A 23,371-nucleotide genomic window follows, 5' to 3' on the forward strand; every position below is an offset into this window, starting at 1 on the left:
ACCGCTCACATACTGGGCGAATCCCCGGGAACTACCAAGCTCGTGGCTGGTAACACTGGTAATTGAGGCAGGGCCCCGCCCTACGGACGCGGGGTACTTGGTTTTGGGCTAACAAAACCGTACCAGGACAAAAACGAAACAAACACCATCCAGATTAGTAGAAAAAAAGAAAAGCCGTTTTATTATAATCTTTTTATTTTTATTTATTTAGGTCGGCGACGCTTTCCTCAAGCAGGAAAAGCCACCAGCCAAATCTCCATCCAGTTCGTATCAGCTCATTAAAAAAAAAAAAAAATCCGACGCAATCCAGTTTAAAAAAGCTCTCAGGCACGGCTTTAAAGATCCGCGACCTTATCCTTAAAAAAGTGGCAGACCCTCGCTGCCCGAGAGAGAAAGAGAAGAGGGTGTTAGGAAGAGAAACACCGGACCCGGAGGAGAAGGAATAAAAAAAAAAAATCAATCCAGGGATCGGAACTAGAGATTGAAAGAGAGCGAGACCAGAGCTGCGTTCAGAATTTTCTCAGCCCCGCCGCGAGAGAGCGCTGGCTGCGGGAGAGCGGGACGCGCCCGTTTCGTTTATTGGGCCTGGTCGCATCCGTCAGTTGTCCCCTTCGTCAGAGCAATCTTCCTCCTCCTCCTCTTCTTCCTCAGCCTCTTCCAGCCAGGTCAGCCACTGGTTTACCTGGGAGTAGGCGGGCCACACACTCAGGACAAGGAATCTACCATGATATTAAATAACGCTTTATTCAGCTTGATCCCACAAGCAAGTGCATAGGTCTATGGCGTACTATACACAAAAACCAAACACGGAGACCCAATGGTAAAACTAAAATAACCGTTGATATTGATACGCATTAGTATGCCATTTCTAGGATACCCTGTCCAAGGCAAGTAGCGCTGCACCTTTCAACACCCCTACCACAAAACAATTTTTTTTTTTTTTGTAAAGGGAGTTTTAGAAGTTTTTTCAGTAGCTTGCACAACACGCCCTGCTACTCCTATAATTTTTTAATTGGCAGATATTGGTTGTCTTCTAATATGTGTTGCTTCAAAAACTTAAAGCACTAAGCCAGAGAGGTGCCATGCATAGGATTTTGGCATGCAATTGGAAATTTCTGAGGGCAACAGACAGCTATGTCGGGAAAAAGAATGGAAACACAGTTACACAAGCGACTCAGTGAAGCATGTACAGCTTTTACGTGATTGGTCATCATGAATTAAATTACCTCTGTCAAACAAGTCTTCCACCGACCTTCCAAAGGTGGTAAAAAGCACAACAATTTGATGCGAGTAAGCGATGCAAAATTACATCAGTTTCCGTACAAGGCGGGGACAAGTCAAGTGACGCCATGCCAAAAAAGTAGCGAGTGGACGTGTCGCGTCCTATTGTCTGCAGGCGGCATTCCACAACAGCGACGTAAAAGGTGAGCACACATTGCCAATGCCTGGAAAGCTTGCTTTTCCTCCTTGACACAAATCAAAACACCCTTTGGGAAAGTTCTGGAGTTAACCCAAATGCACAAAAGGCAAATCAAATTTGGGGGTTTTACGTGCCAAACCTACGACGGGCATCTGGCACGCCCCAGCGGAGGACTGAGGATTAATTTCGACCGCCTGGGGATCTTTTGACGTGCAACCGAAAGCTCGGTTACACGGCGCCTTCTCCGCAATAAGCCTCCGTCATATTGCGGGCACCTCGGTCGGGATTCGAACCCGCCACCTGGGGATCCGTAGGCCGGCGCTCTCGCCTCGGAGCCGCTGAGGCGGCTAAATGCACAAAAGGGACATAGCTGAGCCACTGCTTAACCCTTTGCAGTCAGATACTCTGACCAACTTAATGGTCATTCCGGTCAGGAACTACATTAGACGCATGGGCCCCGAAAAAGTAAAATTATTTCGGCGAACAAAGGTAACGTCTCACACTGAACGTAAGGACAGGAAAGTCCAGGAGATTGTCTACAAACTCCGGAACGATGTTTGTGGCCGAGCGGCCCCTGTCTTGCGCAGTTGTTTCATATTCATCGCTACTTTCACTCAAGTCACAGAGGTCGCCTCTTCACTGAAAACACAGTCACTTTACATTACATCACACAGAGTTACATAAAACTAGCGTGGCTGGAACGTGGCTATAACCGTCGTGCCAGCGAAATTGAAATTTGCGCTCTCCTCCAGTCCGCAAAAAAAAAAAAACAAAAAAAAAAAAACATGCGACATAGAACATGTCTTTCTTATGACTAATCCTGCCCTCTATGAGAAGAAACTCAAACCCTTTCAAGAGTGATGTGATTGAAGTATTTTCCAAAAGATGGCGCCACCAATCCAGCAAAAAGAGCGAAGGACTCAAGGAAGCGTGTTGGGCGGCGCCCGACTCCTGACCGGAAGCGTGTTTCTCCGATGTCGAGCCTGACCCGACACATGTCCGCAAAGGGTTAAACGTCGTTATTTCACTTAAAAGATAACTAAAATGAAGTCATCTAGGAACATACTGCACCAACGAAGGCACCACAATTGTCCATGAAGAAAGGAAAGAGAAAGTTTGCCGGCACCCTTCAGTTTGACCAGGAATGATGAACAGAAAACTAAACTGCTCCTTTCAAGTAATCAACTTCTCATTAAGCACCGGGTCAACTGCCACTCTTTAGGGATACCCAAAGTCACTGGATCCTGGGAAAGTAGCGCAATTGCCTTCCCTACCTGCTAGCCGGACACAAACCGATACTAACATACAGACGACCAAAACCTCACAAGGCGATTGGCTAATCGGCCTACGTTGCCATGGAAATCGCCATCTTGGTCCATTTAAATCTTCGAAGCTTTCAGGGGGTCGTTCTAAACCAGTCGCGCCAAGATCACCATGGAGCATCATCGTACTGGAAGAGTTCCTCTTCAATATAAGAGTCGTTGGCACTTCGTATGCGATCAACTTATTAATCAGGCCCATCTCCATGGATCTCTTACAATTATATTGTTCTTCTTGCACATTTCAAGACACTAAACTTGTTTTTCAGTGCCTCCAAGCACCGGTACGAACGTGGTGGTACGAACATGTACGCCTGTTTCGCCGGTGTGTGGTTAGCAAAATCTCTGTATACAAAAAACGACTCAATAAAGCTACCCGTCACCAGCGAATCTAGATAGGCTCACCAAGAATGGAGGGGTCAAGGAGAAATTGCTCATTTCATGGACCAAGATGGTGACCACACGCGGAGCTTGGCGTTACTTTCCCAGGATCCGGTGACTTTAGGGGTACCAGAGCAGAGTCACCTCTCACTGTGTAGCTTACGACACCCCAGCGGGTGTCGTAAGTTACGGGGTGCCGTATTTCCCCCGCTTAGTGTCATTCTGGAGCCTGTTAACTAAAACAGTCTGCAACAGAGCAAAGCTACCACACGAGTTTCCCCACTCAGGTCTTCTTCCTATCGTAACTATTGCCGATCTACGGATCCCGGCAAGCATTTGGTAGTTGCATCATGCCACCACATCTTTACTTTATGGGAGGCAGGCAGCAGTGCATGCGCTGGGCAACAGCAAGGTTGTAGCCCATTGCAATGTTGCCTTTTGCATCACATTGTTTCTTGTATCTATAGTTAGTGACAGGTTAAAAGAGTCTAGGGAAACCTCCCACATCTTTCCACTTTGGAAGAGCGAATGCTAGAAAGGAAGAGACCTCTCCAGCATTTGCTCTGTTAAAGGGGAAAGAGGGGGAGGAGTTTCCCTGCACTCTTAACCTTTCACCGACCAGAGATCTTATCTAATGAATAAAGAAAATGTCTCGCTGCCAATGTGCTGATCAGGAAAGGCGAATAGTGCAGCTGATTCGTCTTCGTCAGCGGTGGAATGCTTTAGTTTTGATTCTTCACTACTGACAAGCTACACTTGACCATGAAAGCTCCAAGCATATATCTGCCGGGGTGGTGCAATAAGTTTTCAGTTTGGAAAATCTCTATTTGGTGCACCTTTTTATCAGGAAAATTGAATTTCGGAGCAGCAGATGCATAAGTTGGGAGAAATGCTGTGCAGTTGCCTATCAGTGACGCCAGAATGCATTAATGTAATCAACTGCATGATGCCCATTAAGAACCCAAAGTTAGCAGTTGTACTGTGTTAGCCAAATTGCCCTTCGACTGCTGTGAAGCTGTGCAATAAACTTGTGAAACTCATGTTTTTTTTTTGTTTTTTCCATAGACAAATGGGATTGATATAAGTGCGCAATCACCATAGTCGATGTAGAGTGCCAATTTAACCCTCTCTAGCTAACAGAGGTAAATTGGCACTATACAAGTCTTCTCAGGTGGCACGAATATCAGCATTGCCTGAACCTCATAACTTCCAAAGACAACATGCCTTTGTCTGGTATATCTTATTTACGACAACACTTACCGACGATCTCTCACTGTGGAAACATTCAATGTCTGATTTGCTTGCCTTTCCTCTGTTGCGATAGCGATCTAGTTGCCCAAAACTCCCAAGTTAGTAGACAAAAGTTTAATCAATAAAATTATTCTGGGTTCCCTAATGAGCAGACAATTTAACGAGTACAGTAAAACCCCGTTATAACAAAATGAGATATAACAAACTAATGGATATAACAAAGGAATTTTAATTCCCCTTGCTTGCTAATAGTGGGAAGAAATGGACATTGGCTATAACAAACTAATGGTTATAACGAAATAATTACGGCCGCTCTTTCAATTTCGTTATAACAAGGTTTTACTGTAGTACGATCAAGATCACATCATTTGACACCAGAAAAGGCAACACTTTGTAACCAAGCAGTCCCAACTGTGCATGCTGACTAAATGGGAACAATGTATGCGAGCACATTGCTATGAAACGGTGTCACGCAGAAAAAAAAAAAGAATTACTTGCGCTTGTTAATCTTCAGTTGTGTGCTTCAAAATCCAACTAAGACTTAAAATTGAGTTGTGCTAGGAATGTCGGTAAAATTGGTGTGAAACAATGCCGCGGAGCCGCAAACCTAGATTTTTATTGTGATCGCCAAACACCCGCTAGACTCCCACAGTTGCTAGAAGAAAACGAAAACTCTCCCACAAACCAATTTGTTTGCAGATTTGGTCGCCTTGACACAATTTTTCCCTTTGGGCGCAGCAAGGTGCAAACAAGCGGGAATTTATCAAAATGGCACAACTGGACTACCCCTGCATACGGAGAAAAAGCTTACACTGCACAAACCACAAATACTGGGTTCAATCCTTGTCGGTTTACATGTGGAGACATTGCACCACCAGGCCACTGTGTAATCGCTACTACATTAAACACAATAAGAATCGCAAGGTTAATTGATCGTGCTGCACTGGTCAAATAGGCTCACAGTGGAGACGTCAGACCCTAACAGACCAATTTTCTGATGTTAAAACCTACGTACAGCAAGATATGTATACACAGCTTTTGCCATAGACTAAAACAAAGACATAGACATAGTAAAAGCAAGTAGAAGTACGCCTTCTGGAACAGGCACTTGAGGTGCTGACCTAGAGAAGATATCAAGATACTGATATACCAAAGATTTGTCCCGAAACAGACTTGACGATATCGAGGTTCCACTGTAAAGGGCTTTGCCTGCTTACAAAACAAAATCTGCTTTCTGGCAACTCGAGGAATTGGCAGCACTACCGCCAGTTCCCCAAATGCGTATTATTGTGGGCAGCCGGCAGTACCGAAGCATGAAATAGTTTGCCAGATGAGGGGAGGGTATCCTGTCTGCAAGCGCCGTATGGCATTTCCCGCACCAAACAAGACACAAAGGTACCCGAAGCTGGTAGAAAGAAACTAGACTTGTAAAGAAACCTTCAAGAAGCCCGAGGTGGAGGCTGACACTCTGCCACGAGATCTAGCCTCCTCAAGGCCAAGTTTCTTAGTGGAATGCCGCATGCCGTTCTGAGCGGCACAGACAAGGAAGGCCCATGCACCCAAACCCCAAAGCAATCGCGTCGCAACAGTGCGAGAACACAGAACAGACACTAGACCTACGTTCAATCAACGCGACGACGTGGCACGAAGTTCAACGCTGGTGGCGTTGCCGTAATAAGACGACCAAAGAAAAGTGCCGCATGGATTTCATAGACTACGCAAGTGCTAGAAAGGACACGAGCGACAGGATGCACTCAAGCCAAAACGGGAAAAGCATCGCAGCAATGACGGCACTCCAATAATAGTGCGCACAGCACGATCAAAGGATGGCAGCACTTGGGCAAGTCCGAGCGTCTGTCACTTTAGCGACGACCTCCCAGAAATGTCCTCGCTAGGCGCGACCGCAATGCCCCAGGCATTTGCACTTCGCAAGCATGCGTGCTTGGCAGGGATGCGAAAAACCGAAGCTCGCCCCTGTAGCTCGTGCTACGCTTGCGCCTAAAGCGAGATACAGTCCAGGTGGCTTCACTTCAACACTTCCACGAGGTTCCTCTCCAAGATCATCATCGCACTAGAATCGCCAAGAGCTCGAGAAACGCGGGGCGCAGCGGGTCCCGGGCATCTCTATAGTCTCTCCGCAGATGACTAACTGGATTGCAATGTTTGCAGGTGAGAATGCCGTAGAACAAAACATGAAGCAATGCAAAATATGCCCTGCATTCCTTAAGCTGCCAGCAATGCAACTAGAATAGCTCGGTTGCGAAAAGCTTCCTCGAAACAAGGACCCCTCGTATCCACCGCAAGTGAGTAACGGCGAGCCAGATGCAATTGCAGCACCACGCCCTGCTGGTCAGTCAACCCAGTTCTTTAGTTAGTTTCTTAGTTGGCTAATCGGCTGTACATAATCTGTCTTGAGATGGGAGTGTCGGCTAAACTTTGCCTTGCCGACAGAGGCAAGACTTTTGCTTCTTTTTCTAGTTCTTTGGTGCACTCTCAAAATTGGGCAGTTGGAGAGGAAACTGCAGCATGGTACGATTGTACCATATCCTCCGTTCCTTAATGGGCCAGAGCCAGTTCTCCCAAGCAGGCTCCCGCGGCAGTGCCCCAATCGAGTTGTTCCAAAGTTGGCCGTCGGCAACACGACGAGATCGACTCCGTTGCACAACAGTCCGCAGGCGTTGCTTCTAGGCACTTAACCCCCTCCCTCACGAAAGTGCCTCCCACCGTTCAAATCGCCAGTTTGGGTGACTGCTGTCCCCGCTACCCCTAGTTTACCCCATGAAACATCTGGGTTTCAAAAGCACGGCGTCCAGATGGCACTTCACCGTAGCCGCTTCAAGGAATCCGGTTTTGAAGCATGACCGATTTGCACACTTGCATTTGTGTGGTCAAACGCGTAGCGTTCTCTTGCAGCTGCTTAGCACACCTACGCCCATACAGTGGACCCCTATTAAACGAAAAATATGCATACACAAAACTACGTAGACACCTCTGGTTGGTCTCTTGCGTGTTTAATGATAAAAATGTCCGGCTAATCGGAACACTTTTTTTCTTACTTCGGTTAAGTGAAACTAAACTGAACGAAAACTAACGCAAGAAATTGCCGTGGCAGTCTGACAACTATGAAAAAGAGGAATAGCCAAGCCACCATAGCCTAGCCAATCCAACGATAGCAGATGTTCCCACGTAACGACGTCGCCATATCCAATTGTGCTAATCGTAGATCCGCAATGGAAACCGCCAAAAAACGACAGCCTAACGCAGTTTCGCAACCAACTTTTGAACCTGATCGCAACCAACTTAACAGAGACTGAAATCACCAAGAAATTTGGGATCCCCAAGTCCATGCTGTCGAGGATATTGAAGAACAAAGGAAAGATTGAAGACGCCGTCGAGCTTGGGAGCTTCACGACTGACCGTATGCGGACGACGGTGTACAGTGAAATTGAGGATGAGCTTCTACTCTGGTTCAAGCATGCACGCAGCGCCAATTTGCCAATCAACAGACCCCTTTTGGAGGAGAATACCCGAGAGATTTTCTCTCAAATGGGGATCGAGAACTTCGGGGTAAGCGACGATTGGCCGAGTCGTTTCAAAAAGCGGCATAGTCTTGTCTTTAAGACTGTTTAAGGAGATAGTGCGGTTGTTGATAGAGATGTCTGTAGCCGCTGGCTGCTGAGGCCGACACCCTCGTCAGTAAGGTTATCCAATCCACTTCTTTCACGCGAGAGGACCATGAAACGCTGGATGCAAACATTCCAACATGCCGTGAGGAAAGATTTGATGAACTGATTAGCTTAGTTCGAGTTGAAGACCTTCAAGTGATGACGACATGGGGTGCAATCCTGAGCCCATTTCAGTGCCAGGCTGCGCGGCGAGAGATGCGGTCACATTGTTGCAGTGCTACTTTGAACATCACAGTTCCACAGAGTTTCTGCCCAGCCTCTTAGCAATGCACTCCTACTTTGTGAAGAAGTGCTTGTACAATGGTTAACAAACTGTCATTGAGTTTGTGAGAAAAGTGCTTAAACAATGCCATACAAACTCATTTGTTTTTTGTTTTGTTTTTAGCAACATTAGCTGTGTTTGATGCTTTAGGAGATGTGCACCGTTTTTCTCCAGCCTCCCAATGTCAACATTATATACTTTAAAACTTAACAAGAGGCCAATAACCTTGTTTTGTTTAGTCAACCATGTTATCTACAATTGAAGCTTTTGAAATAAAGTAATAATTCACAAATTTTGTGTACTTTGCTTAAATGAAACTTCGGATAAATGTAACAAATTTTCTTGTCCCTTCAAGTTCCGTTTAAGAGGAGTCCACTAACAATGTTCAGCGACCATAGAAAGATGAAAATATGCTCACCTGGAAGAGCGCCTTCCCCTTGGCAGGGTAGTCATCATTTACGTCCTCCTTCCACTTGAGGAAGGCCTCCTCCTCGACCACCTCCAGGTCGTAGAGCAGTACAAACCAGCGCAGCAGCATGCCCTTGGGGAAGCCCAGGGAGTGGCAGAAGGTCTGCAGGGCGTACAAGGCCGCCAGCTGCAGGGAGGGCCGCTCCCCGAGGAAGGCACGCAGCAGGGGCTGGAAGCGGCCCGCCAGCTCCCGCTCCTTGTCCAGCTGGGCCCGCTCGGGCACCTGGTTGGCGGCCGAGAGCTGCACCGCGGGCTGCATGACAGAAGAGGACGGGTTAGTTGCACCCACGAGAGAGGCACAAAGGACGGGCGAGCTGCACTGACGGCTCCACAATAGACTGGTTAGCTGGACAATAGAGGCACAAAGGACGGGAGAGCCGCACCGACGGCTCCACAATAGACTGGTTAGCTGGACAATAGAGGCAAAATAAGGACTGGTCAGCCGCACTAACGGCTGCACAGAAAACAAGATAGCTGCACCGATAGCTGCAGACAGAGAGGCAAAAAGGTAACGTTAGCTGCACCGATGGCTGCACAATAGAAGGAGGCACAAAGGACGAGTTAGCTGCACTGACGGCTGCACAATGAACGGTGGCGCAAGATGGATTAGCAGTGCTGACGGCTGCACAAGACACTGGAAAACAACACGACGGGTTTGGGACACTGGAGAGGCACAGGCAAAGGGTGCAGAAACAATGTGAAGCATGAAAAACAATTCTAAGCAAGCAGCTTTGTTTTTTTTTTTTAGCCATTCACTAAGGTTTGATTGGATTTGAAGTTTGCACCAAAAACAAAAACTGGAGAGGTACCAAAATCTGCTCATTTTGTTCCCTCAATAGAAGCTTCCAACCCCCGGACTAAACAAAGCGTTCATTATTTACGCGAAAGGCATATCTAACGCCAGCAAAGACACCCTCCAAGTGTTTCTTCAGCAACACAAAGTGCCCCGATGCATCGGTGCTTCTGGTGCAGACACTGCTGTCACCAGAAGCCCACACACCCCATTGTTACTATTGTTGGTTAAGTTGTTCTTGGTGCTACTGGGATGGGGACAAGCTTTGTGTGTAACATCACAACGTTCTGTGAAACCTTGATCGGTGTGCAGTGAGGGTAAAGCGTCGTGCTCCAGCCTACAACGCATTCCGCGTTCATAAACTATGGCCGCCTGTCCCTTTCTCACGCACCCCATTGTTGCTGTTGTCGGTGTTGTTGGTCGCGTCCGAATTGGTAACCAGTCCAGGCAGGGTGGTCTCCCCGGTGATGTGCCTGAGCAGGCAGGTGACCAGGGCGTGCACAAAGGACGGCTGGGCCTGTTGCTGGGGCTCCAGGGACTCCCTGAGCCAACGGTACAGGGCGTTGGGGCTGGGGTCTGCTTTGAGCTGCCGCCACATGTCCCCCTGCAGTCGGGGCAGCAGGAAGCCCAGGCCACGGTCCTCCAGCACCTCCGCCAGCCGCTCGGGGCCCCGGTTGCCCTCCGGCAGCACGGACTCCAGGTCAACCTGCACGGCCAAACGGCAAGGTGTCGAGCACGAAAAACAATTTTCACCCAGTACAGTGTCAGAAGCGCAAGTTTGTCCACTTCTCTTGCAGGGGTTGTGGCCACAAAACGCCGAGCTTTGATTGGCTCCGTTTGAAGGATACTGGGTAGACCTCAAGGCAGCTTGCTTTGAGGTCTACCCACTCCTTCAATTTGGACATCACTACAACCCCTGCAAAAGAAGCAGACAAACTTGCGCTCCGCATAACATGGGTTCTCAAAGTGGATTCCTAGGAAGCCAGGAGTTACTTAAAGCACCCTCATGGGTTGCCCATGCCTTTAAAGGCCCGACAAACACTTCGCGCTTTCCACTTTTACCCGTCACCTCCTTTCCTATATCCTCTCCACTTTTTACCTCGCTCCAACTTGGCTCCCCCTTGCAGATTGGGAGAAAGGAGCAACAAGAGGATTATCTTCCCTGCAGAAAACCGAGGCTGTACGTCGGCCTTAAAGTATGTATTTTTTTCAGTTTATGCACTACTTGAAACGATCCGAGCCAACTAATGATTCATAGCTACGAGCCAAATACACCCTAGTGTGTGCATTATTGTTTAAAAGACCCTTAGTATCCTGTACTGCTTTAATGCATTAATCCTAAAACTGGGAGGAGTTCTTCGGCCGCCATCCAATGTAGGAGGGGATTCTTCAAGATTGACAAGGTTGATGACCCAATAGCTAAGGAAGGGTGTGGGTGCAAGTTAATTGGCACTTTTAAACTGGGCCCAGAAGTCTGGCCACGTCTTGGGCGTGCAAGAACACAATGATAGAACACGCGATACTGAATGCAGGTTTCACGGAACAAGTACCCCAAGACTGCGGCTATGACGAACAGCTTCCCGTCGTCACTTCGACGAGCTTTCGAAGTCGACGTACGAGTTACTCCGAAAATATACCGCAAAATCTCGTTTGATTGAACTGCCCGAAGATATCGCCCATCCCATTCTTCTGGCTAAATGTCCCTAAGGCCAAAAATTCCAAAACACTGCCCCGATTGCAGTTGAACGCCATGCGATATCCGACAGGATTCACATCAATCGCGTGATCTGCGGTATATGTTACAAGCTAGTTTGTAGCAGGTTCATATGTGTTTATCGTATCGTGAAACCACAATGTGCCGCGATCTGAGCGTGCAATATTATTTCCCGTGGCGTGGGAGAGTTCACAGCAGGTTCCCACACGCTCATCACAACGTAAAACTTGAAATGGCCCTGTCCGCCATATCAGTTCCCGTTAAATGGCAGTTTGCGGCGAATTCTTGCCCGTTTATCACACCGCAGAACACAAATCTGCTCAGTCTGCAATCTACTGCATTAGTTCCCGTGACACGGGAGTTCGTAGCAAGTTCCCACATGTTATCACACTGAGAACCGCGAATTTGTCGTGTCCGCGACGTGCGGTACAGTTCCCGTGTCGTGTGGTCGATGGCTGGCATGTGCTGCGGTGCTTATCTGTCATTCGATAAACCTTCGCTGCCTTATTCCTAAAGATCACCTAGCCAATATTTTTCACTCCCTTCAAAATGGGTGGGCATTCATACCGCACTTTATGCTAATTAATTTAAGATAATTATGCTTCAGAAGAAGTTACATCATGGCTAGAATTACTGCTGCACAAAGTTTTTACGAGTTAGCAGAAGTGCAATCAGGCCCGTGCTCAATCAATCTTAATTGAAATTTGAAAGGGGAAGATACTGAGAACAATAAGTAATAAAATTTCTACTCTAATCACTTTCAGTCAGAGGTCACAATGTAGCAAATCACTCAAAAAGCAAATTAGGTTACAGCAACCGTATTACTAGCGAAGTGCATGTGTCTGGCGTCCACCCACCTTGGCGGCTGCGAGTCCCTGGGTGAGCCAGACGCGGCCCTGGGTGCGGGACAGCTGCTGCAGCACCAGCAAGAAGAGCGGGTAGTGCTGGCCGTTGGGCAGGGCCCCGGCCAGCTCCGAGAGCGACACCAGGCCCCGGGCAACGCCACGCGCCACGTGGCCCGCCACCATGCTCTTCACCAGCGGCATCTCCACCTCCAGCGCCGCCATGCGCCCAAACACCTCCTGCAGAGATCCGACAATGGGGGCTTCAGCAATCTCCGAGCAAATTGCGTTCTTTCTCGGCGGACAGTACCGTAAAATTCCGAATGAACGTCCATCCCGTTTTTCTGGCTAAACGTTGATAACGTAAAACTTCAGAAACGTAGCAAGCCCACTGATTCCCTTCCAACATGACGCAATGTCCCACGGGAATCGCATCGATTGCAAGATTTGCCGACAAGTGCAAGTAATGTAAGTTTGTAGCGGGTTCTCTCTCTTTTGTACGCGATCTGCGCACGCGGTATCGGCTCTCGAGACGCGGCAGTTCGTAGCGGGCTCCAGATTTTATGTCCCCGACCTGTACTCACGATAACTGTTCCTGTGGCACGCAAGTTTGTAGCAGGTTTCCACGCGTTTATCGCAGCGTGAAACGCAAATTTTCAGTGACCGTGATCTGCTGTACGTGTTTCCGTGGTTTGTGGCGGGTGCCCCGGTGTTTATCACCACTTCTTGAAGATGTTTTGCTGTCTCACCCCCAAAGATAGCCTGACGTTTTCCCCCCTTCACCTCTTCATTTTGGGTGGGCATTCCTGCAGGATTTCGCGGTATGGTCCCCACAAGATACGAACAGCAGGAGGGAGCTCTGGCTGTTTCCCTCCCCCCCCAGTGCGAGTGTCCTATCTTGGACAGTGGTTCTTTGTCTCGTGCACCTATAGACCAACACGTAGCCCTTACGTCACGCACCTGCGGTAGCGCTGTCGACGACACTGCGCATGCGCTTTACTCATTCCAAATTTGGTTGTGGGCAAACGCGGGCTTGTCTGTAAACAGTGTGTCGGTCTATAGTCACGTGTGCAGCAAAAGTATGGCAGAGAGCACGGAGTGAATTCTAGGGGCCAAGTGTTCTGAAGACTCTCCCCGCTGTTCTGTCAACGATTGCACATTCACCCTTATGATGAACTGCAACAGACCTTACGGGCCATCCCGGGCAATAGACCCTTTTCGAACTTGCATACAGCAGCACAGTTGTTGCTTGCTTCTGGATGAAAAATGGCCATATACGAGCACCGAAAGCCTAAACTGTCCGGATCACACATGTCAATACAAAAAAAAAACATAGCATTCCAGCATGATCGAAAGTGGATCTTCCGACTGCAAAAAGAAGCCATGGGGAGTGAGGCTGTGCTCCAGAGTGGCTCTTACAAAAAGTGCCGCCACCCCTCCCCCGGAGCCGGGCGCACCGTGCGCTGTTCACCGTTGTACATTCCGGCTAAATTGCGAATTAATGAGCGCATAGAGTATTGCAATGCTACAGCTACAGCCGGCTGAACTGTTAACAAGCCGAGGTGTTCTTGAAATATGTTTCGTCTGCAGTGGAATGCTTTGGTTTGATTCCCCCACTTCAGATTTTCAGAAATTAAAGTTTGGTCGCAGTGACCCCTTGTGACGATACGTAGTGTGCCAAAGACAATATTTCAATGCGGCTCGCAGACTGAGCTTGAGCATTCTGCGAGCACTTGATTTTGGCTGGCGATAATCAACGGCTCAACATGCATTCAGGTAGCGGTTCGTGCCCAATCGCTTCAATGACAACAAAAGCGAAACCCTAATAATGTCTGCAACTCTGCGAATGTCCTGTGCCTTGCCAACCCCCGCCCCTGGATGTGATAAACACTGGTGGCATACAATTGGTTCATGGCTTCTGGCCACAAATTAAGAAGAAGAAAAAAAAAAAAAAAAAACACCGCTTTTTTTTTTTTTAATTTTTTGCAATTACTGTTGCGTAGGGAGAAAAACTAATGTGTGTTTCATAGGTAATAACTGTCCGCGCTCATTGCTTGACACTGGCCGTGCGTGTGCTGTTGCGATATCAAAAATAGAAAGCTCACGCCGGAACTGCAGCATTCTTAACCCGTCGCAGCCTACAGGCCTCATGCAACGCCAGACCCAGGACAGCCCAGCCGTCGGGAGCCACTTGCCTGGAGCGCCTCCAGGTAGGCGGGGCCCCCGTCCTTCTTGTAGGCCAGGGCCAGCTGCGGCAGCAGCTCTGCCTCCGGCTTGTCCAGGGTGGCCAGCATGACGTGAGCCAGTGCGTCCGCCAGGAACTTGCGGGGTATCTTGAGGGCCTCGAAGGCCTTGCCGGCCTCCTCGGGGTTGTTGGCCGAGGAGGGCGGCTGCTGGCCGTCCCCGCCGGCCCGCAGCGTGTTCAGCAGCTCGTCCACCTGGGAGAGCACCTCCTCGCGGGTCACCACCTTCTCCCGCTCCTGGGCTATGCGGTTGGCCCGGTTCTTGTCTTGCACCACTTGCTTGATCACTATCGGTGCCTGCAGTGCGACGAGAGATTGCCGCAAGACGGAGGTGAGAAAGACCCTTCTCCTGTGTGAAAATCACTCAAACTCAATCACTATACGAAACTCAATGACATCTGAACACTACCAAACTTGGTCACGTCCGAATCCAGCAACATTTTCAATCGAATGTTTGAATGATGGCTCTAAGATTGCGAAACTGAGAAGTTTCAGAGATCCTTCCAAAGTATAAACGTGATGTATTTAACTCTAGCCTGTGCAAATGAACATCCAACGCTCCACTTGCTAAACGAGACAATAGAATGCAAGGATTGCGAACAAATGAAACTTAAGAGGGGGAGGGAGGGGTTTCTTGTGCAACATGACGAGGTAAAGACCGCAAGTGCCAATGGTTTACCCTCCTCCTTCCAAAAGAAGAGCCCCGGAAGGAACCTAAGACGGAAGCTCACTTCTTTCAGGGCCTGCTTGGCCAGTGGGTGGGGACCCAAAGCCGGCCCTCCCACGTTGCCCACTCCCGAGGTTGGAGCCCCCTTGGAGAAGCTCAGTGGGGTCTTGGGCTTGAGCACCATCGAGTTTTGGGCCGGGCGCAGGGAGATCTCGTCCGCGCTGCCCGACGTCTGTTTCTTGAGGAAGCGGGGGGGGCAGGTGCTCCCCGCCACGGGGGCCTCCCTGCCCCTGCTGGCTGTTGCGGCCAAACTGCTGTTGCGTCTGCTGTTGTTGCTGTTGCTGGCCGATGCGGCCGTTGTAGAAGTTACTACCGCCGCCGCCTCCGAGGAAGCCTGCAGAGCCAGGACAAAGCGTTCGTTGGGGGCCTTGCGGCAAGGGAGCAGCACGCGAAATGCGGCATCAAGCTAGCTTGAGATCAGCTATGCGTGACTTCATAAGGCTTGCGCTTCTTTGCATCTTTGATGAAGCAGCCTGCTCGACTGTTTCCTCTTTTGTTAAAGAGACAACTGAGAAGAAAACATGCAAAGCCAATTGCTTCTTAGGATCATTTCCTCTTCATACAAAACAATGCTTCCGTCTAGCCTCATCTACTATACCCTGTCGTAGGGTAAGAAAGGCCAGACAAGCTTTTACTGTTAAGCTCTTCACCCTTTCCACTTGGCAGAGCGAACGCCGGAGACGAGACAAGAAGGGACTGTTGGGCATTCACTCTGGTAAGTGGAAAGTCCAGTGTACATGATTGGGACAAACAGCTCAGTAAATTCAGACGAAGACAACCCCGACAGCACACTGCTGCGACAGGACAGCAGTGTCCTGTCCTATCTTTTTCGTCTGCATTTACTGAGCTGCTTATCCCCATCATATGCAATGCTGACGCACTGGCCCAATGTGCCTTATTCCTTAGTTCATTGCCTATGCATGGGACAGTCAACTAGATCTAGATGCCTTTTGTCTGAAAGCACACACTGAAACTTAGGCTACCTACAGATTAAGGTACTGTGGCAGCAGTGACAGGTGTCTTTACAAACAAACAGCATGGCTGGAGTTGCCCAGGAAACTTCCAAGTGCAAATAGAAACACAAGGAAGGGGACACTGACAATGGCTGGTCCACATCCTCTCCTTCATGTCCGTCTGCTCACAACTTTCCTGAGCATCACCAACTAACTACAGTCTGTTGCAGGCTAGGAGAGCAGTACAAGTCCCTCCCACAAAGCTCTCTGCTCGACATGACTGGGGCTTTCCTCCTCTCCAGCGTCCTCTCTGCTCAAGTGGAGAGTGGGGTGCTCTGTGGGAGCAGCTTCGCCTCGGTTCTCCCAGCAACCGACCGTGGCCCTACAGCAAGTCCAACTGGGGTCGTAGCACTCACCGGAGGAGTTGAGGGGGGCGCGCGAGTTCCCACCGCGGCCCGAGTAGGGGAAGAAGCGGTCTCCGCCCGAAGGGATCACCCCAGGCCCCGTGCCCAGGCTGGCCAGGGGCAAGGGAGCAAACACGTCGTCCATGCCGCCCATCGAGCCCTTGTGCGCCGTCACCCGGGAGGACACGTACATGCCCAGGTCCCGCGACGCCTCCTCCCGGATCTGCTGCAGGGTGCGCGGCCCGTGCTCCCCGTTGCCCCGCCGGGGCACCCAGCGGTTTGCCCGCAGCTCCAGGATGTCCCGCAGGAGGAAGCGGATGCGCGACGGCAGCTCCGGGGCCTGCGACAGGGTCCGCATGCGCTCGAAGTACTGGTCCATGAGGGGCCGGGCCCGTGCAGTGTCCAGCCGGCGGCCCACAGTGACCAGGATCTGGCAGAGGCACTCCAGGTCCTGCTGCTGCCAGCGGCCTGACCCGAGGAGCAGCTGCTGCACGCACTGGTGCAGAATGGACTCCTGGAGCAAGCCCTGCTTGCCCAGCTCCCCGATGAACTTGATGTTGCCCAGCATCTTGTGCTTGGCCACCAGGCGCTGCTCCTGCTCCTCCGGGGACAGCCGCCCCTGGCGCTTCTCGTAGGCCTCGCTGGCACGCCGCCGGTTCTCAAACTCATCCTGGCACTTGGTCAGCAGCAGGCGCCGGAAGGTGGTCTGGGGCGCACCCCCGTTGGTCCCGCTGCTGCTCGACGGTGGAGGCTCGAAGTTGGGTGACTCTTCGCACAGTTCCCGGCAGAGGGAAGCGTACATGCAACTGTACTTGGGTTCATCCAAGGCCTTGTCGAAGATCTGGGGGAGGGAGGAAGCACCACTGCTGAGCTGATCCAAGCTGAGCCAAAAAGTAGTTGGCAGGATACATTGATGAGTATCGTAAAATGCAACAAGTTTGCAGTACCCAAAGGCACTCTTTCTCAGAGTTTCAGACTCGTTGGCCATTAATGTCACTGTGAATTATTTGAGTGTTTTCGAAGGAGCAAATGTTGAGATGAAAAAGATGTGAAACGGAACGACAGGTAATGCAGACGAGGTACAGGCACGCTAGCTGGATGATTTGACATTTGTGGGCAAACACTATGTCCAATACATGGTAAATATTAAGGAGGAAAAAATGCATCCATCAGAGCAATGGCACAGGGAAAAGGTAGAGTTAAAAGAAGGGTGGCCACCAGCACTACGACTCCATCAGAGCTATAGAAACAAGAAGGGAGTAAGAACGGTGCAAGCCAGCAGTATAACACCATATGATGAGAGCAATGGCAAAGGGAGTGCCACTTACCAGCAGTATGACTCCCTTGAGGATCTGGGTGGAGTCGAGGCCGACGACGAGCAACTCCTTCCTCAGCTTGTGGAACTTTTCGGGCGTGAGCTTGTTGAGGATGGCACGCACCTTGCGAAAGATGGCGTCATTCTTGTCAGCGGGGCTGAGGGGGGCATCTCGCCTGACACTGCTTGGGGGAACCCATCGGTGCACGCACGGGGAGACGTTGGCCGCTGAGCCGTCCCTGCTGCCGCACTGAGATGAAGCGCCCCCCGCTCCTCTCGGTCCTTCCGTTGTTGCGCCTGGGGGGTCCGCCCGCGCCACTCTAAAGCTCCCTGCTGCTGCTCCTCGCCTGATCGTTGTTGCTGCCACTCCTCCTCGCAGGGGCCTCGTCCTGGGAAAAGGAGGGACGGCGTTTGTGCGTGGTAAAGGGGCCGTGCCCCTTAGATTGGGCGGTAGCTAGTACCACCTACGCACGGGAACATCCACCCATGGCATTTCACAAGAAACAAAAAGAAAACTTTGGGGGGGTTTACATGCCAAACCAAAGGAAGTCACCTGCTACGCCCCAGCAAATGACTGTGAATCAATTTGGACCATTGTGGCATCTTTTGCCATGCAACCGAAATCTTGGCTACGCCTTCTCTTCTCCGTAACACTGTGGGAACCTCGGCTGGGATCCGTTTGCCGACTCTGCCTCGGAGCCACCCATTCTCAAAGAAAGGTGCGCATGCACACAGCTTTGATTGGCGCTCATGGAACTGCACTACCACAGAAGGTTGTCCCCGAATACAGCATTTAGCACCTCCAGCAATTCTGGATGAAGTTGCTAAATGTTGCGGGGACGGTTGGTCGCCCTTCCCCGATGGCCGGTGTAACGGCTGTGGTTCGGAACGCTCGGCCTGGTTGCCGTGAGCTCCAACCTGTTCGTGAAGTGTAGGAGGGCCACCTGGCTTGGGGGGCTCTCCTCCTCACTCTCTCAAGGGGGAACTCCCCCCCCGCTCATCCGGGAACCTAGTAGTTTTGGGTGAGGACGACGCCCGCGGGGGGAGGAGGTTGACGCGCGTCCCCGATTTCAGGAACGCACGGACTCTTCCCGCAGATGCGATAGAGATTGGACGTGTGACGAAGGTCTTCCTTTGCCCACTCTGGATTGCGCTCTCAGGACGGTGTCTACAGGGCGAGGCTTTGATCTGACCTTGTCTGCGAGGAGGTCTTGGGACAGTCTCTCTTTTGGTGTTCCAATAAACACCCTTGGACCCACTCCTATTGTGGTACGTGCTCCTCCTTTTTAGAGAAGCGATCAGTTGTGCGGCCGACGTTCGGACCCGCCCGTAGCGGTGTTCTCGAGAGAAATCTGCGGGGTGTGGGAGTAGGCTTGGTGTCCCCCGATTAGAGACCACCGCTGAACCCTTCGGTTACTACCACCCGTGACCATCCCACAATGTTCACGATATATATCGAGGTTTGCCTCTCACAAGCCAGTCCAATCTCCGCACACGGTCACCCAGTGACGAAAATAGCAATGACTCGTTTAGGTTTAGTACTACTTCTCACTTTCAAAGGCATCCTACAATGAAATCCACATAAAAGATTCCAACAGAGCCTGCTTAACCCAAGACTTTAGGTGCAATGCAGAAAACCACATATCGTCGTGCAATATTTGTACTAGCCAAAACCACCGCTTCGCTGCCCTCAATCAGTGGGATTCTTGCTACCCTTAACTCTTGTATACTTCCCCTTGCCGCAGGGTTTTTGAGCTGGAGGCTGGTGGAACAGTTTGCCTGTTTAATCATGCTGGGACCAGTTCAATTGTGTATTGGGAAAACATCCGTTTAAGCTTGTGTGGTGTCACCTCAGGTAATACATATTCATAATGGTTGCAAACAGTTACAGGCATTTGAGTTAGCCTGATCATTGTGTCGCAGAGTTTTCTTACGTGTCCGCAACATACGCAAAGGTTTCTGAAGTCATGTTCGGTCCCTTCGATCAATACTCCGATTTGAGTACATGGTGTCTGTCACTAATCTTAGATACGAGCACAGCATTAGTCTTGGTTCCCACTCTGATTAATGGTTCGCATATCTTGCACAGATGGACCGTTTTAATACCACAGCCCTTGTACTAATTGAAACAAAGTAATAAAGTGAAAACATTGATAAGTAGAAATAAAACCTGTCTGCCCTTGCCATACAAACAGCCCTCGTGGGATAAAATATATTATTTTCATCATCACTACGTGTGTGGAAACAGGCTGCTGCTTGGACAAAGAGGGAGCTCATATTCGAAAAGGCTCCGTTCTACAGCAAACAACAAGTAAAAATATCAACGTGGAATTACATCCAGGTGTTTTGTACGCCTCAGGAGTGCCTGGAAGATGGATACTTTTATCAGAAAGTGAGCACACAGATGTTTGAAATGCCAGCTCCTGCAGCCCATTTCGCCAAAGCACATCACACTCTCAACTGGTGCAAGTCTCCTAATTGGAGATTACCTCAACCACCCCTCACATAATGTCTTGAAAGAGCTTTCCTTCATAACTCCACAGCTGCCTGGGCAAGATTGTTAAGCCCGACTTGCAACACACCTCATTTGAGGAGTCTGAAGCGACCGACACCCCAACTACAATAGATTCGGCAATTGGACTAACACGGGGAGTCTACAATAGCACCAGGACCTGCCACAACTCGACGTGAATAGCCTCTTCAACTGTTAAACAGCTTGTTGCAAGTGTAGCATGCAGACATGTAAGAACATACCGATTGGAATACATGAAAACAGCCCTCTGCCATTAGCACATCTTAAAGGTGGCCAATTGTCTCACATTGAAGCAGTTCTGAATGGCATCTCGCTACTTTGCAACGCTTGATCTGCAGCCCTTTAAGATGGTCCACACATTAGCACGCAAATAAGGCTGAGTGCTTTATGCCCACTGGTGACTGCTTATAGAGAACACTGGCGCAATCTGTCAGGCTAGGCGGTGCAAGCTACCGCCAGTTTAAAAGGGCCATCCATCCGTAGCCATTAAACACCTCTAATTTGCGTACAACAAGACTGAGGGTCTTGAAGCAACACACCGGTGTGTATGGTGGTGTGCACCGTACAAAAAAGGAACTTTCCACCCAAAAATGCAAAAAAAAAAAAAAAAAAAACTTCGTTGCACTTTTTTTTTTAAACTAGCCCGAAGCCCCAGCAACAGGAGCCCGCGGAGGCCGGTTTTTATGACACCATTCCAACGAGAGCTCATTCAGCCGAAACGGCGCGACACCCTCACCCCGCAAATCGGTGAAGTGAAGCGCACGGTCCCGACACCGCGAGTACGGTTAACCCAGCGAGCAGGCGCTCGCCTATGCCGCCGAGGCCACAGTTATCGCCCCAAAGTGCAAGGACGGCTTCAAGGCCGCTACCGTGCCGCTATCCGGCTGGGTTTGGAGGGGAGGGGGGTCGGTTCCTGCCACGGTCGTCCCGTTTGGGAAGGAGGCCCAAAGTCTCCGCCAAGTTCGCTCCGATGGAATAGCGGAAGCGGCGACGACGACGCACCACCGTCAGCTGCCTTCTGTCGCTCACCAACTTTGTTTTTGTTTTTTCTTGGGGCCCGGGGGGGGGGGGGGGGGGGGGGGGCATACCAATTTGAAGTTTTTTGGGGGGATTCTCGTTTTACGCAATTTATTCTGAACAAGAAACTAACGGGAAGATGGAAGGCATTTTTGAAGCTCGTCAGTCGTGACTACCCTCCCCCTGTCGTGAAGGAATGAATGGAATTCGCTACAAAGCAAATGAGGCCGGAGAGTTTTTAAAGGAGGAACTATGCAACTAACATACAAAGAAAACCGGATCTGACCCCCGCGAGCCGAGGCAAGGTACGAGAACGAGTTCTTTCATTACCACGAAACACCACCGCCAAACCAGGAAGACCCAAGCGCCTTTCGCCCAAAAAGTCGGGATTCATAAAGACCCAGAGGTCAGCGTCGTTGAGGGATTCGACCATCAGACGTGGCCCAGCGACCGGTCACTTCCAACTTGAGGAAACTTCTAGACCGCTGCCTCCGTCGGCTGTGAGACCTAAGGCGGCCCTAGTTTCGACTGGATCTGGACGGTGACCGCTTACGGGGGGGCCAGGAACTGAGATTTCGGGCCCGACAAAATGCCGAACTGAGAGCTATCGGTTTAACAAAGAAAACGCACGCACGCACGCTGTGACTGAGGCGTCCGGGCGAGTTGAGGGATGTAAACGGTAGTTGCTATGCTTCAAACTGGTTCCAATCCTTCGCTATACAGAAGCGTGAGCTGCTTCATTAACAGGCAAAGGTCCGGAAAGAAAACTCGTCGCGACAAAGGCACGGGTTGCTCAATCGGCCGCGGCCGTCCAACGCCTACGTCGAAAGCCGGAGTCGAGAGAGCGCCCTTACGGGGTTCTGTTGCTCCAACTAGGAGCCCGGACACGTACCGAGGATGAGAAACCAGCGAAAAATAAATAATCACAGTTCTTGCTTCCCCGAAGACTACCCGACAAAAATTTCGCCGACCGTCCAACCGGGTAGCCAATATGGCTGTGGTTAGGACTAACCTCAGCGATCAGCGAGGCTTGCGGGGGAAGATTTTTCGAAGTGCAAAATCCAGCCCAAAGTTGGGGGGGGGCAACCGGTCGACGCACGCGACGAACTCGGTCCGCGGTGGTGTTCAGCGCGTAAAAAAGTGATACTGCACGAGCCGCACTTCCCGAAAAAACTGCCCAAAGCAAAATAAATAACAAAAAATAAGATTAAAAGACAGTGCCGGGAGCAAGAGACTCACCCTGCTCGACGCTTTGTTCCAGACTGCGTTATGCACAGGGAGCTTTCCCAGAATTCCCCGGGCCCCCTCTCGCGAGCCTTCGCGAGATTCCGCGGCTTCAATGAGGTCATAAACCTGATGGACAACGCCGCTGATCGGTCACGTGACGTCGGCGCGAGTGAGTGTGCCTTGTGGCCTTGCTATGCTGCTCATGAGGTGTTGCGGAGCACCCGTTTTTGTCGGTGGGGCCTTTCGTACAAGTCGGACATGTGAACTTTTTGTTTCATTTATATTTTGAGACGATTGCGGTCTAAGCATTCACGGCTGCAACTTGGTACGTTACCGCGGTTGCAGCAAAAGCAACGCTTTGAGCCGAACATCCTTCCAGCCTCGTTTCGGTTGTAATTCGACGGATATAATAATCTCGGGAAAGTTTGTATCGTTCTGGTTGTGTTCCTTTATTGATTGTCTTTAGAAATGTGACACCACTTCTCCCCGAAAAACGTCTCGACTCGTTATTAGAACAGCGCGTTACCAAGTCCAATCGTAATGCGCATACGATTTGGTACCGATTTGTTTCTCGAAAGCGACAGTTGATATTCTGGCGATTGAGGTCACACTTTTCAGACTCGTTTTGACGGAAGATTTTTACCTACACTGTGGCGTTCATTACGTTGCCGTCTAGCGAAAGTAGTCATCTTCTGCGCATGTGCTCAGTTTTGACAGATATAGGTACGTATACATTACGCAACGCATTGAGGGAGTCAACGAGTGTGGCGTTTGATAACTGTATATCGACCTTTTTGTTGGCCGTTGAACTGTCAT

At 50.2% G+C, this 23,371-nt stretch overlaps 1 protein-coding gene across 1 annotated transcript; it reads right to left on the reverse strand.

Moving 5' to 3' along the window:
• Window positions 1-154: 154 nt before the first annotated feature.
• On the reverse strand, window positions 155-22,692 carry LOC8035188 (eukaryotic translation initiation factor 4 gamma 2). The gene is given in 10 exon segments (XM_040207420.1): window positions 155-682; window positions 8,738-9,040; window positions 9,972-10,286; window positions 12,152-12,376; window positions 14,332-14,676; window positions 15,111-15,302; window positions 15,304-15,440; window positions 16,476-17,304; window positions 17,792-18,167; window positions 22,568-22,692. Coding segments are annotated over 10 exon segments (2,916 nt in total). The 5' UTR covers window positions 22,678-22,692; the 3' UTR covers window positions 155-598.
• Between the last annotated feature and the right edge of the window lie 679 nt (window positions 22,693-23,371).

Source organism: Ixodes scapularis, unplaced genomic scaffold (assembly GCF_016920785.2).
Source record: "Ixodes scapularis isolate PalLabHiFi unplaced genomic scaffold, ASM1692078v2 PGA_scaffold49__6_contigs__length_1374808, whole genome shotgun sequence".
NCBI classification, from domain to species: Eukaryota; Metazoa; Arthropoda; class Arachnida; order Ixodida; family Ixodidae; genus Ixodes; species Ixodes scapularis.